The sequence below is a fragment of the Microchirus variegatus genome (genome assembly GCF_963457635.1).
Source record: "Microchirus variegatus genome assembly, chromosome: 22".
Classification (NCBI taxonomy): Eukaryota; Metazoa; Chordata; class Actinopteri; order Pleuronectiformes; family Soleidae; genus Microchirus; species Microchirus variegatus.
In genome coordinates this window covers 14,026,952-14,040,937 of record NC_139823.1, presented here as the reverse complement: position 1 = coordinate 14,040,937, position 13,986 = coordinate 14,026,952, and the positions used below count along the sequence as shown (strand labels likewise).

At 40.4% G+C, this 13,986-nt stretch overlaps 1 protein-coding gene across 1 annotated transcript; it reads right to left on the bottom strand.

The window, feature by feature from the left end:
• Positions 1 to 1,526: 1,526 nt before the first annotated feature.
• Positions 1,527 to 12,301, bottom strand: esyt3 (extended synaptotagmin-like protein 3; the record flags this gene model as incomplete). The annotated part of the gene is made up of 23 exons (XM_083908696.1): positions 1,527 to 1,658; positions 1,774 to 1,823; positions 1,958 to 2,063; positions 2,157 to 2,288; positions 2,749 to 2,847; positions 2,942 to 3,300; positions 3,941 to 4,090; positions 4,383 to 4,469; positions 4,569 to 4,640; positions 6,827 to 6,886; positions 6,983 to 7,045; positions 7,142 to 7,231; positions 7,449 to 7,497; positions 8,233 to 8,315; positions 8,533 to 8,709; positions 8,827 to 8,947; positions 9,334 to 9,389; positions 9,464 to 9,553; positions 9,658 to 9,727; positions 9,823 to 9,899; positions 10,246 to 10,380; positions 10,825 to 10,866; positions 11,954 to 12,301. 23 exons carry the CDS (start codon positions 12,299 to 12,301, stop codon positions 1,619 to 1,621), a joined length of 2,556 nt encoding a protein of 851 aa, XP_083764822.1. The 3' UTR covers positions 1,527 to 1,618.
• Positions 12,302 to 13,986: the final 1,685 nt, after the last annotated feature.

Sequence of the window (13,986 nt, the reverse complement as noted above, 5' to 3'; positions counted from 1 at the left end):
TCTCTTTCTGACATGATTTAGCAACACAATCATAAAAAACATGGTTATAACACCCTGAAAGTGGGGCTAATCATTAATTTGATTACTTACACGTGCTTTCCTACTTGACTTGGAAAATAATCCAACATGATGGTTTCTATAAATATATTTATTTTCAATAAAATGTTAGCCAAAACAACTTTATCAAACATTTCTTTTTTCAAAATACAACACTTAAGAACTTTTAATGAAATCACCAGGTACTGAATGTGTATGAATAACAGATAATTTTTATGGGAAGCATCTCAAAACAATATGCAACAGCATTTTATTTATATTTTTTTATTTACTTTCTGGAAACAGATTTCAGTATTAAAACTGAATATCAATTTAACATCAGGTGGTCAATGTGAGCAGCTTAGGTTTCCCTTGCTTGGTCAAAATGCCCTTGAGCGACAACAGAAAAAAAGAGCATCTCTCAAGAGTTTTACTTCAAATGACCTTATAGCCTACTGTAGCTAAGTCTTCCAGTTTTTAAATATGTAGTGATTGTTGTGTATTAAAGCATGTAACCCTTCCTCGTAGTGCAAAGTTGTGGACTGCTGCAACACATTTATTTCTGTTAATATATATAGAACATAAAACTGTTTATCACTATTTACATAAAAAATACAAAAATGACAACTTCTCAAATTAGTCCCACTTAAAAACAGACTGATTTCACCTGTTTCAAGTTAACACAGGTGTTAATAATGAGTCTAAACTCAAACAGTATCTGTTTACCTGTTAATGTCATTGTTTACACCTGTGTTTACCTGCTGTTTCATGTCAAATGTTCTTAGTTTTTTTAAGGGGGGAAGAAAATGCTTTTCAGAATCTTTGAGTTTCTGACCAAACAAAACACTTTATGCGTCGCAAACATTATCTGAGATACAAAATAATAATTAAAGCCTAGTTTTTAAGTAGTTGCCTGCTGTCTAATGGAGTGTATTCAAATCACAATGCTTTGTTAACATTACAAGTGAAGTAAGTAAGTGCACTAAAACCACTTATTCCCTGTAAAACCTTACAGCTGGGGTACGCAACATACTTAAAATTCTATAATAAGCTTTCAGTATAATCTAAACCAAGTGGAAAAAGGAATCTGATTTGACTCATCCTTGGAGAAATCTGTCCAGTGACTGGAGATGTTCTGCAGAGCAGCCATTTTGACTGGTCACACTGGGAAAATCACAGGTGCATGCTGGTTCACCGTCAGTCACACTGCCCCAACTTATAAAAAAAGAACAGGGATGTTGTTAATGCGATTGGTGACATCTGTGTCAAAATGGCTGCTGCGCAAAGAGCCCATTGACCAATCACAGGACAGGTCATTCTTTCAGCATTGGCGACAACTCGACAATCAACTAGTACAGCAATCCTGTCGACATCAGCTTTTAGTAGGACCTAAATAATGCTGTGTGATCACTTGGATATATATAAAGACAAGCATGTTCAGTATCTGTGGTCGGTTTAACTGCTGCATTTGCACAAAAAAAACATAATCTGATGAGTGAAGATAAGGAATATTCTCAGGATATTCATGAGGCCTGCATTCTGCTGTTTCAAGCTGGGAAGAGAAGTCTGATCCCTCCAATTTCTAGCTGGATTTCTTCAGCCCAGGCAGCGACAGTTCATACCTTTTAGGAAAAGAGGAAAGATATACGAAATATTAAAAAGACACAAAAAACATTTTTGTTTCCTTGCATGCAGATTGATTGGTTCATCGACATAAGATGAAAGCGGGGACTATACCATTCTGTAGTGCCTTTGACCAGATCTATTTGGGAGAGATCAACCACGACCTGTGGACAAAAACAGAAGAGTGACGACCACAGCAGTTAGGACACTGGACGCTGCTTCTGTACATTTGTAACACAACAGCAAGTAAAACTGCTGCTGTGTAAGGAATATAAAAAGAAACACATGAATTGACTACCATGCCGATGTCTTTCCTCTCTCGTATGTGGAACATTTTGTTGTTTTTCACAGACAAGTCCAACTTCCTCGTTTGCGCCGCCTCAAGCGACACATCAAACTCAAACCTGCGAGGAAAGAGGATCAAAAGAAAAGACCAGGTTTAGTTTCAACTCTAAGATCTACATGGAGGTCAGCCAATCCGAAAAATGAAAGCGTACTTGTCGTTGAAGACGGGATTGACCGTCCTCTTTTTTACATGTGTCCTCTTGCGGTGTCTCCAGCTTTGGTCAGGGAGCAAATACAGGCGAACGTAGGAGTCTGTGCCGTTGTCACTGCAGGGGAATATGTTCCTGTGGGGCAGGTAACAGCATACAAGGAGTTACCTGACCTGCTTTTAGGCAAAGAACTCAGAGTTTTTCCTCAGTTAATTTGCAAAATACCGATACATGATCAGTAAAAAAGAAGAAAAAAATGTCACCTCCCTTCACAGCTGAACAATAACAGGAGTGGAATGGAACCATTTTACACAAGGTTTATTCAAAACGCGCTTGCGCATTGCATAAACTTATTGTATTGTACGTCTTTAACTCACTGGAAGTTTGCGTATACATAAGACCAACTTTCAATCACTTCATTCATTTCATGCATTTCAAAATGCCGAAAGATTACAGAGTTTGACTGACACAAAAATCATAATTTAGCATCGGCAAGGCCAACGAGAAAGCTGCTGGTATCTATTCACAATCTGTGTCTTTTATCATGTCCTCCTAATAAAGTTAAATGTGAATTTCTACATTTTTTTAAGTGTACCTGCAAGCATTAACCAGGACGATGAGTTTTTTTCTCAGGGAGCCGTAGCGTACAGTCAGGTGGATCTCACCAAACGAACCCTGATGATTCCTGATGGCCCTGTATTGATTCATATATAAAGGAAAGTTCAGGTAATGACAGAAATCAGACCATGACATGACTGAAAAACACACACACAGAAACATTGACTCACATTGGATACGAGGCCCCGTCTGAGAGGTCAAAGCGCGAGGAAGCGATGGAGTTCTCCGACAGGAGGCTCTGAGAGTCGTACCGACGCATGCTTTTCGAGACGGGCTGTGACCGCAAGGTTTCAGAGGCCAGGTAAGAGCCACGGCGGTGAGTCATATGATCTCCTCCAATGCCTCTCTGGGGAAGAGCTGCTGCGTTTGTAGATGAACCATTGGCGGTGGGAATATTGTTGGATAGAGAGGAAGACGTCGCATCAGAAGGAGCGAAGGCGGAGCTGTTGGTCCCTGGTTGCTGTTGCTGTGTGCTTTGTGGAGGAGAACTCAGAATAATCTTGGGTGGAGGCTTTTCCAATGTAAGAATCTGTGGTGAGATTGAGGAGACAGCAGGCATTGACATACTGTATGATCAACACTGACTTCACCGAGTATGCTGATGCTGAGTGAGCACCATAGTTTCAGTGGACCCACCTCGAAGCGAGACACAGAAAACCAGCCTCACTGAATAAAATCTACCTCTGCTTACAGCTACAATATTTTTAAGAGCATGTTTAGGAGTTTTATCTGGCCATTAGAACAGCCTTCTCCAGCTGGAAAGTAAAGTGTCATCTCCTGCACCAAACACAATGGAGAAAATCAATGATTTTACATCATGTCACATTATATGGTGAATAGGAGGCAGCAGTAGATCAGCAGCTCCTGTGAGCTAAGAACTATGATTGATTCTATGGACTTTGGTGCTGGGTTTTCAGTTTATAAACTTCTGTTTCCAGCTGGTAAAGGTGGCAAACCTATTCCGAAGATATCGTAGACTGAAGCAGGAGTAGATTTGATGAAATTACTGTTTCTATTAAGTCGCTAAGATCAGTTTTTTCCTTCTGTGTCTGAAGGCAGCTGTTATCTGTGAGAGTGTCCTGCTCTAAAGAGGGTCCATGAAGCCATTGTTGATGACATGCAAAATACCACATTTGCAATGACAGTGTAATCAGTTGCTGCGTTCTCACCCTGAGAGTGGCCTTCAGTTTGAGCTGGCTGTTTGCTCCAGAGCGCTCCAGCAGGAAGCGCTGGTCCAGCGTCATGTCGGACGTGTTGAGGAGGCGAGTGAGGGGCAAGTTTAGACACCCGAGCGGCGTCTTCTTCTCAGGCTCTTTGACCTGAAACATGAGAATTTGTTGAATACTTTCTGGTTTATATTTCCTGTAACTCAAAGACTTTTCAAGGATATTCCAGGACCAATTCCCTCAAATTCAAGGACTGAATGTGCTGACACAGCTTAAAATGGGAGGGCTGATCGGCTGTTTTGGGGTCTGACCGCCGTTTGGCAACACATATTGCCAAAGTACATATTGTCCAAGTGTGACGTTCAATAGCAATGATTGACATGTTGGATAATAAAACACTGATTCAATTAGAAATCTACTTGTGTTCCAATGCTATGTTACACACCTGAACATTGAGCTGCTGCGTTTTCACGTCGTGCACAAAGAAGGTGAAGCCCTCCTCCCACGCTGGGTCTTTGGATGCAAACACAACCTGTGGAAGGAAAAAAAAACATGTTTTTGTGTAAAAATCAAGACAACTTTGCACCACACTGATTAAGCATTCTGAACGTCGTCCAGTGGAGGGCAGTACCTTGCTTTTCTGAACTTCATTATCAATGGAAAATTCAACATAGGAGTTGGGATCGGGAATCCTCCTTGTGAGCTGAAAACAAAGCAAATATGGGTATATTTCTGCTAAATGAATACATTATAATTGCTTAGTCGATTCTTGTTTGTTTCTGACGGTGTCAATAATGTATTATTTGTAAAGGAAAAACACAGTGGCTGAAACAGTTGAAAGTTTCAGTTGATTCATATCAAACTTTGCACCCACTGACAGTTGAAAACTGAAACGAATGTGGCTGGGATGGCCTTTTCGTTTTGTTTTCTTGATTTTCTACTTGTTTATGTTTCCTATGAGTCTTTTCTTTATGCTATAGCCTGCAGTCGTTTGTTAAAAGGAACACATAAACATTCCTTACCATCATTTCTAACATTCCAGGACAAGGTAACATGAGGAGGGTTTTTCCATTTTGTGAATGCAATTTGAGATACTGACCAGCAGGGGGCAGGCATTCAAAAGCCATTGCTTCTTCTAACAGGTCAAGTTAGGTCACCTTTAAAATGGGATAGGTTTGTTTAACAAGATCAAATCAAAACCCTTTCCCTTTAATTGTTCTTTGAGTAAGATTAGAATGACTTAAACAACCAGATGGGTGGGATTCTTAAGATTTGCACAAGTCTGAACGTGCAGCAAAGTGAGTGAGTAACATAAACTGTGAGGGGAATCTGTGACCACAATGGCAGTTATTCATTTGTCCCATAAAGCAGTGCCACTATTTGCTTTACGAGCGTGTAAAGCAAAGGTCCGCACCAGAAATCAGAAGGAACTCTTTGTGTTTCTACGTGGCCGGTGGAAGTGGAACGCACCCTGAACAAGCCTCCGGGGTTAAGCAGCAAAATTTACCTGCACCAACACCAGCTGGTAATAACACACCCACATAAAATGACAGACATGTACCAGACGAACAGGAAATACGAGCTGTGAACATGGACGAATGCACCTGGGACATCAACCGAAAGTATCTGATTCATGCGAGGCTTTTGTACGACGCAAAGGGAACAAAAAGGCCTGTCAACTGTCAACAAGACGGTGAAAGTGAAGGAGAATCTACCAGAAAATACCAACATACAATCCAGGCAATTCTTTTACTCACAGTAAATAATGTCTTTTGAATGTAATACATATTAAAAGTGTAAAAGAATTTGAGAACCCATAATTCATGAGGACGAATGCAACCTTTTTATGCTATACATCCAAAAATTGGAAAATAGTGTGCTGTAACAAAGACAAATATTGTTCAAGCAGGAAAAGGGGATATTCAGCAATAAAGCATCTGCACGAGCAGGTTGTGTTGTGAGGGAGAGACAGTTTAGACGTCTGCATACCAAAGATTCCTGGATTAAAAATCCTCATAGTTTCCTCAAAACGGTTTGGTTCTTTTAAGCAACAGTGTGTAAGAAGGAAAGGATCAGGAGTGACGACTGTTTCGAAACAGGTTTCAACAAGCAGCAGTGCTTTCATAATTACTTTTAAATGACAATGGTATTTAATCTAAACACAACAAACCAACCAAACTATAGATAGGAGGAGGGTTAATGGGAAATTATAGCAGGAATATGAAATAGATGAATGACCTTTTATACTCCTGGTATACATCAGTCTTGACTGAGATAGATCATCCCAAGTGGACAGCAACAGTAACTTTGACTGTTCACACCTGCCATGACCATGCATCCTGGATGTAAATGGTCTGTATTTATATCGCGCTTATCTAGTAAATTTTGCCATTCATTTGCGATCAGATGAGAGGTCACGTTCAGTATTAGGAGTGTTAACACCTGTACATAACACTGTCCACATGTGATGGGATCACTCAGGACGGATGTTATACCAGGTCTGAACAGAACATACACTACCGTACCGTACAAATTTTGTTTTCAGCAGTGCTAACATAATTGCACAAGGGTTTTGAAGGGTTTTCTAATCATCCAATAGCCTTCTAACTCCATTAGCAAACACAATGTACCACTAGAACACTGGAAATGGGCCTCCATACACCTATGTACATATTCCATTCAAAAAAACAAATGTTTGCAGCTAGAATAGCCGTTTACCACATTAACAATGTATAGAGTGTATTTCAGATTCATTTATGTTATATTCATTGAAAAAAGTGCTTTTCATTCAAAAGTAAGGATATTTCTAAGTGACCCCAAACTTTTTGAACGGTAGTGTAAGTGTAAGTGAGAGTGTGAGGATGGAAAAAACAGCAGCTCTCGTCTCACCCGAGCTTCCTTTGCGTGCTTCCCATGTTTGCGGAGGTCAGCGATCTCACTGTGGTCTTTCTGGAAATAACAAGCACAAAAACACATATCAACTCATATCATGAGTTCACCTGTGTTCTACCACCTGACCCCCACAACAAACAAAAGCCCACTCACTGGTATATTTGAAGCACTGTCCAGATACACTGCAAGCATGGCACAAGCAAGACCGTCTGCAGACTGGAAGAGTCAAGACACAGTTAAAAAAAAAGCACTTGCAACTGTGGCAAGGATTACTGTCAAGTAGAGATTTAAGCAGCACTGGTGCTACAGTACCTTACTCAGCAGACCGACATCTGTGCTCAGGGAAAGCCACTGGAGCTTGAGATGAACTTCTCCATTCTGGACCCCTTCCAGAGGAAACCACTGCACCAGAGAGCGAGAGAGACATTCATTTATCAACTCCACTTTGATATTAAAGCATATTTATAACAAATGACTGCGTGTGTGGAGGCTATTTTGTCAGGAATTCATACAATACTCTGAGGTGTCCTATAAAACTGGCAATCATTTTGTTAATGCGCCACTTTCTTTTCCCCACAGCAGACAAAATCATTTAGTACAATGATAAATAACAACTTACCCGATCCATTTCTTTCTCCCTCTTTACTTCTCCAAAATCAAGGTTGTACCTAACACAGAAGGTGTACACGTCTTTATGAAATGTGATAATTAAAAAAAACAATTAAAAGTAATATATTGTATACTTTCAGTGCCAATACCATAGACATAAATGTGACGCTGTTTGTTATATACATTCTACAGGTTCTGTTTCTCCAAAGAAACTTTAATTATTTGTTTCCGACCTTATAGTTTTCATGTAAATCATAAAAGTAATTGGAAATAAAGGTGCAGAGTGTAACTTTTAGTGATTGTTGTTGTTGACGATGTTAATATCCTGCCTCTGTGAACAGCAATTATGTAACAAAAACCATCAGACTTTGACTGATGGAGTGTTTGTGTGGATTATGGCTGAACAATTAATCAAAAAATGTTATCAAAATTGCCATCAAACTGCTGAATGACCAGGTTTTTTCACTTTTCGTGGACGTTACTGTGTGTTTTCAGTCACTTTACAAGCACAATGATACAGTTACCTCCGTCTGTCTTGAAATAAAACAAATCACTTCCTGTGTGCGGCACAGAAATGTCGCCAGGCGACACGAGATCTTAACACTGCTACACTGAGAAACACAGACACAACATTGTTTGAACTGGAGCTGGAATAATGTCACACACATTTGCTTATATTTAAAAGCTGCGCCCTTTTGTTTAACATAAACAAATTAGACGAGGAAAATAAAGACTCAAAAGAGCATGCATTGGTCCTATGTGTCAGCGGTGATTTTAGACAGCGAGTGTCTTACTTTCCAATGAAGTCGTCTTTATCCGTGTCGTCATCATAGATCTCCAGCTCCAACTCTTGCCCCGGGGCCTCGTGGACGACAAACTGCACACAGACAAAGAAGAGGAGGATGTTTTCAAGATGGCAACGATGGATGTAGAAGGACTACGCCCAGACTCAGCATTCATCAGCTTTAAAAATATCATTGACAACAATCAAGATCTTAAGATGATGAAGCATCACAAGGAACAGAAAATGTGATGAATGATTAAAAAAAAAAAGGAAATCCCCAAAGTAGGAAGGAAACGTAACACCACCTGACCTGAAACACTTCATTCCATACTGGGTTCAGATTCTCTTTGACGATCTTGCTCTTGAAATGATTGTTGCCGACGCGCAGTGTTGCATACGGGTCAGATTTGCCCTTGACTAATCCCATCATGTACGTGTCCTTGGCCACCAGGTCTCTGGCCTCCAGCAGGTGAACCCTCACCACACCCTGAGGGGAGAGGAGAGTTAAAAACATAACGTTGAAAATATTTTGTTTATTCTTTATTCAAAATGCAGGGGCACATGCTTTGTGTGAAACGTGTATGCAAAAGTGTGTCTTACATACACGTGGTAGAGGGAACCTCATCTGATCCACTTTGACCTGGTCTATGAGCGGGATGCACATGCGGTTAGGCAGCACCATGAGCGAGGCGATGACGTCCAGGATGGTCTCCTCAGACAACGAACTGGGGAAACGAGGCAGATGGAACAAGAGAGCTTTACAAACAAACTGATAATGGAAGCACAAAGCACTGGCGCAACCAGATTAGGCCTCACCAAACAAGTCTAACTCCTGAAGATAAGTTCCACTTACATGCTGGCTATGGCCATACATAACATTTAGCTTAAATTGACATCCGTGTCGCTAGTGCCATAGAGACAAACAACCATCCACTCTCACACCTATGGTCAATTTAGAGTATCCAATTTGTCTAATCTCTAAATCTGCATGTTTGACTGTGGGAGCAAACCGGAGAACCCAGAAAACAACCCATGCACACAGGGGGAGAACATGCAAACTCCATGCATACATGAAAGGCCCTTATAATAAATAATTATAAATTAAAAAAACCTGAAAGCAGGACTGTCCAGGAGGTTGGTCATGCCGGTCCAGTTGATCTGCAAGATCTGAAAGAGACGATTTAGAGTTTGACACAACAATTCCACAGTGAAGCGACGAAAGCGCTTCGGAGAACACTCACCGGGCGGCGGATGAAGAAGAAGGTGACTCCTCCCACTAACGGCACTTGACCAATGAGAGGCTCCAAAATGACCCTGATCATTCCTTTGAGCTGGAAGATTCAGGACATTTTCCACAGGTTAACACATGCACTACATGACGAGGGGGAGGGATGCAGAGGAGAGAGGAGAAAAAAAAACCAATGACGGTGCTCACCTTGAGGCCTTTGACGCCCGCCGTGACGGGCGGCTTCACCGAGGCGTCGATATCAACATCGCCCTCCCAGCTGCGGAATGAAAAGTATCAGTGAGAATGAAATGGGAAAAAAAAACATGTAAAATGCTGTTTGATTAAAGATGAAAATGAACGGTTGTGACAGACCTTATATTCATGTCCAGAACCACCTCCCTCTGGTCCACTTCTTCAGTGTAGGCTTTGATTCCAGTGATTTTCAGAGGCTGAAATTGGGGTGGGGGGATACGTTTAAAATGACACTCTTCAACCATTAATTCATGAGAAATGGGTGTGATATAGTTGTAAATAACGTGGCAACCCATTGTATATATGAAACAATTGGCCAAAACATAACAAAATCATCTTCTTCCTGTACAGAATCTACAAATATGACATTTCTCATGATGTTCTGAAGGAAAGCAGGCTAAATGTGGCCTCCTTTGGGAAATGAAAAAGGTCCCAAAGTTCTTAGGAACCTGGTTTGAGAACCACTGATTCAACTGCGAATAGATTTAAAAGATGAGCTTGAAAAAGAGTAGAAAGAGTCATGGAGGACAAACGTCAACTTACGATGTGTCCAAAGTGGACTTTAGTGAAGGTAAACGTTCTGAGGGCTGCGTTGGAGAGTCTGACAGATGGCTGGATATTTTCTTTGAGGAGTTTCTCCATGAACATGCCAAAGAAAGGCCAGGCCTGGTCCAACACCTGGACACAAACAACAACACAGAGTCTCCATTAAACAGCAAGAATAATTTAGCTTGTTTTTTTAGTATAGCAGCACTCGTCACACTGTAAATGTTATAAAAATAACAAAACATTTAAGTCTGGATATCCACTGTCTTATTTCAGTTGGAAATATGGGTCGTTGCCCCTGAAAGCTACTGGGTTCTGATCTTAGTAAAAGTAAAGTTGGACTTCAAATAGTCAAATAAATAAAAACCAAGTACTTGGGCAGTCAGACACATGTAAGAACTTAGTCTCAATAGTATGAATCAAATGTGTTAAAATAAAATTCAAATGCAGACCACAAAGACTCTGCCATGATGGAACAAGTGGAGCAGAAGTTAAAACAGTATAAAAGCAGTAAAAAGCTTTGCAGCATTCCATGTAAAAATAACTTCTTCTTTTCTATTTTTGTATATACTGCACCTTGTTAAGCCAGTCAACTTTCTCAACATCAGGGAAGTGGACCTGAAAAACAAAAATTTAAATGTTTGTTACAGTGATCTTTAAAAAACATACATGATCAGAATCAGAATTATTTATATATCAGTTAAAAGTTTACACAAATCTAGGAAAGTGTTGTGGTCTGTGGTGCACGATAAGTAGACAGAAACATATCAGGAAAATAAAATAGAACATACATTATATTGGGATAATTTAAGAGTAAAAAGCCTCATGAGTAAAACAGGCCGATTTCTGTGATTGTTGCAAAATATTTTTTTTTATTCCATATCATGTTTCATGTCATTTATAGGAACATGTATAACACCTCGTCTATTTCCTCCTCATTGTGTGAACAGTTGTGTTTCTCTTTCTCTTTCTCCATATGTTTTGTAAGGGCTTGGACAAACACTGTGCAGTCCCTTGACTTTTACTGTATGTTTAGTGTTCTACAAGCAACATTTAGTTGATTATGTTATGCTTTATCTCCATTTCACTGGTTATGTAGAAACAATCAGACATGTTGATGAGGCATGGGGTGATTTAAAAGTCACGACTATCCCGATGATCCATCTACTTCTGTGCTTCTCTTGCCCCATTTGTGATTTATTTCAGGTTGAAGTAAGTAAGTTAAATGTTATGTTGACGTTCTATACTTTTCTTACATTGTATTTCCTATTAAAGATAATTATGTTGTGTTGTGATTATGCAAAAAAAAAAGCTTAATTCTAGCATATTAGGCCCCAGTTTACCAGGAGCGGCCCTGCTGCTGCTACTGTTGATATGAGTGTGCTTTTTTTTTTTTTTAAGTCGAAACATTCCCATGAGTCACTGTTTGAGTGGGTGTGGTGAAGACAAATGTGCTGCACAGAGAAAAACATCCAGCAGAGGAAACAGCAGCAGCAGCAGCAGCATTATTTTTATTCACTATTTGTCTCACTTGTCAAGTTAGACGTGGTGGTGCCCGCCCAACTGTGGCATGTCACGTCAATAAAAAAGCGTTGTTGTCATGGCAACAGTGATCCTAGAGTAGCAGCACTGGTTGCTGAAGTGTAACTGTGATGGACTCCACGTCTAGTGGATCACACACATTAGTCCTCACTCACTCACTCACCCATGATGCCATCTGCAGCGCGCTGGTCAGCTCTCGGTTAATCACGAGCGTCTCGTTGTCCACAAAGTCGATCGCGGTCCCGATGCGCGCGTCCTTCCACTGGCGATTCTTGCTCCACCAGGTGACCATCATCATGCACAGCAGCACCCAGCTGACGCTCAGGCCCAGGTAGCCCGTGAGGTAGACCGGGTAAAAGAGGAGCACGGCTCTGCCAAAGTACGCCAGGCACTCCATGAGGATGCGGTTGACGGCGTTGGAGTTCAGCTTCTCCGAGCTGCCGTGGATCGACAGAGTCTCCTCCGAGAGGCTCGCCGGCCCGACACTCTGCAATGGTCCGGCGGACGCCATCTGGCTCCGAGTCCCGCCCGAGACTTCAGGAAGAACCTGAGAGAGTTTCTGTCAAAGCAACAGCTCGGTTTCTGCTGTTCTCACTGTGTGTGTGTGTGTGTGTGTGTGGCGGCAGCCTCACTCCTAACTTCCGTGTTTGAAAACACACACACACACAAGCGAGCGCACACACACACAGGTACACAGTGACACACCTGAGGCAATGGGTGGGAAATACTTGCAACTAAAACAGGAATTCCATCCTAAAACATGAGGACAGGGATGATACCATTTTTATTGTGTGTGTGTCCGAAGAATTAATCGAAGAATTGTTGAAACATATCTATAGGTGATTGTCAAACCTGGACATGACGCTCTCAAATGTCTCGTTTCGTCCACAAAATTAAATATGGATTGAGTTTTTTAATGATTTCTTTGAATATGTTCACATTTAAGAAGCTAGAACGATCAGAAATCTTGTTTTAAAGGAGACATAATATGCGAAATCAACGTTTTAATCATTTTAATACTTATATTTGGGACTCTGGAGGCCCTATGAGTAGGCAAAGTGTGAAAAAAGATGACTCACTCATGTTTTTGTGGTCCGCCTCAGTCTAAGTACAGGAGATAAAACACGCCATGTTGACTTCGGAGCTCATCGTGACTTCACAATGAGAAGAGCGGAAGTCCGTGAAGTATTCTTGGCTGCACGGTGCAGCACAGAGTTCTACACAAACGTTGAGCCTCAGAGGATTTACGTGTCCAGTGGATATACTTTATATATGAAGGCAATGTGCCGGCTAGAGCCGGCAAATGATGGCTTTTCCAAATGCTTTGCTAACTGCTGTTGGCTGCTGCGGGTTACAGCTTTTGTTTGCGTATACCGCCACCTACTGTACAGGAGTGTGTAAAGGGACTGGATGGATAGACTCACATTCTCATTTTTGCAAGGAAAATAGATAATAAATAAAAAAATAAGTACAATAATAATAATAATACATACATAAACATATTAATAATAAAAAAAAATACATTAATTAATGTATTTATCTATTTAAATAAAAATAAAAAAAGTGAATCAGTCAAAAGTGAGCGTTCTGAACAGGGATGTTTTGGCAGGGTAATTGAACCGCTATGGTGCTTCATTCTTAAGGTATTTTGACCAAAGTATGTCACAGACATGTTCATTAGGACACCAGGGAACGAGGTTAACGAGTCATTTAGTAATCAATTAATAATGGATTATTCAAGTAATTGTTTCAGCCCTACACATAGAGTATATAGCAATTTGCTAGTTTGCAACTTCTGTCCCGTCTGGGCTTTTCAGAAATAAAGTGTATCACATGTACAGTAAAAATGACAATAAATCATATCTTACTTATTTATATGAGATATGCCCAAAATTATGGACAGATCTTGAGTTTTTTGTTCAACCTTAAACATGCAGTGTCTATGTTAATCCAGAAGATGGTGTCCCATACACATTTTTCTTCATCCACAATAGTTTAACTTCATTTCACTACATTTTCACCTTTTATTTGACCGTTTAAATGGCTGTTATATATTCTTGTATGTGAATGTATGTTTCTATATGTACAACTTGCTGGTGCTTGTATTAACTTTATTTGCACTTGGATTGGAACAGTAAAAGACAACCACCAAACAAATTAGTTGACATTTTACATGATAATACATACACACACACA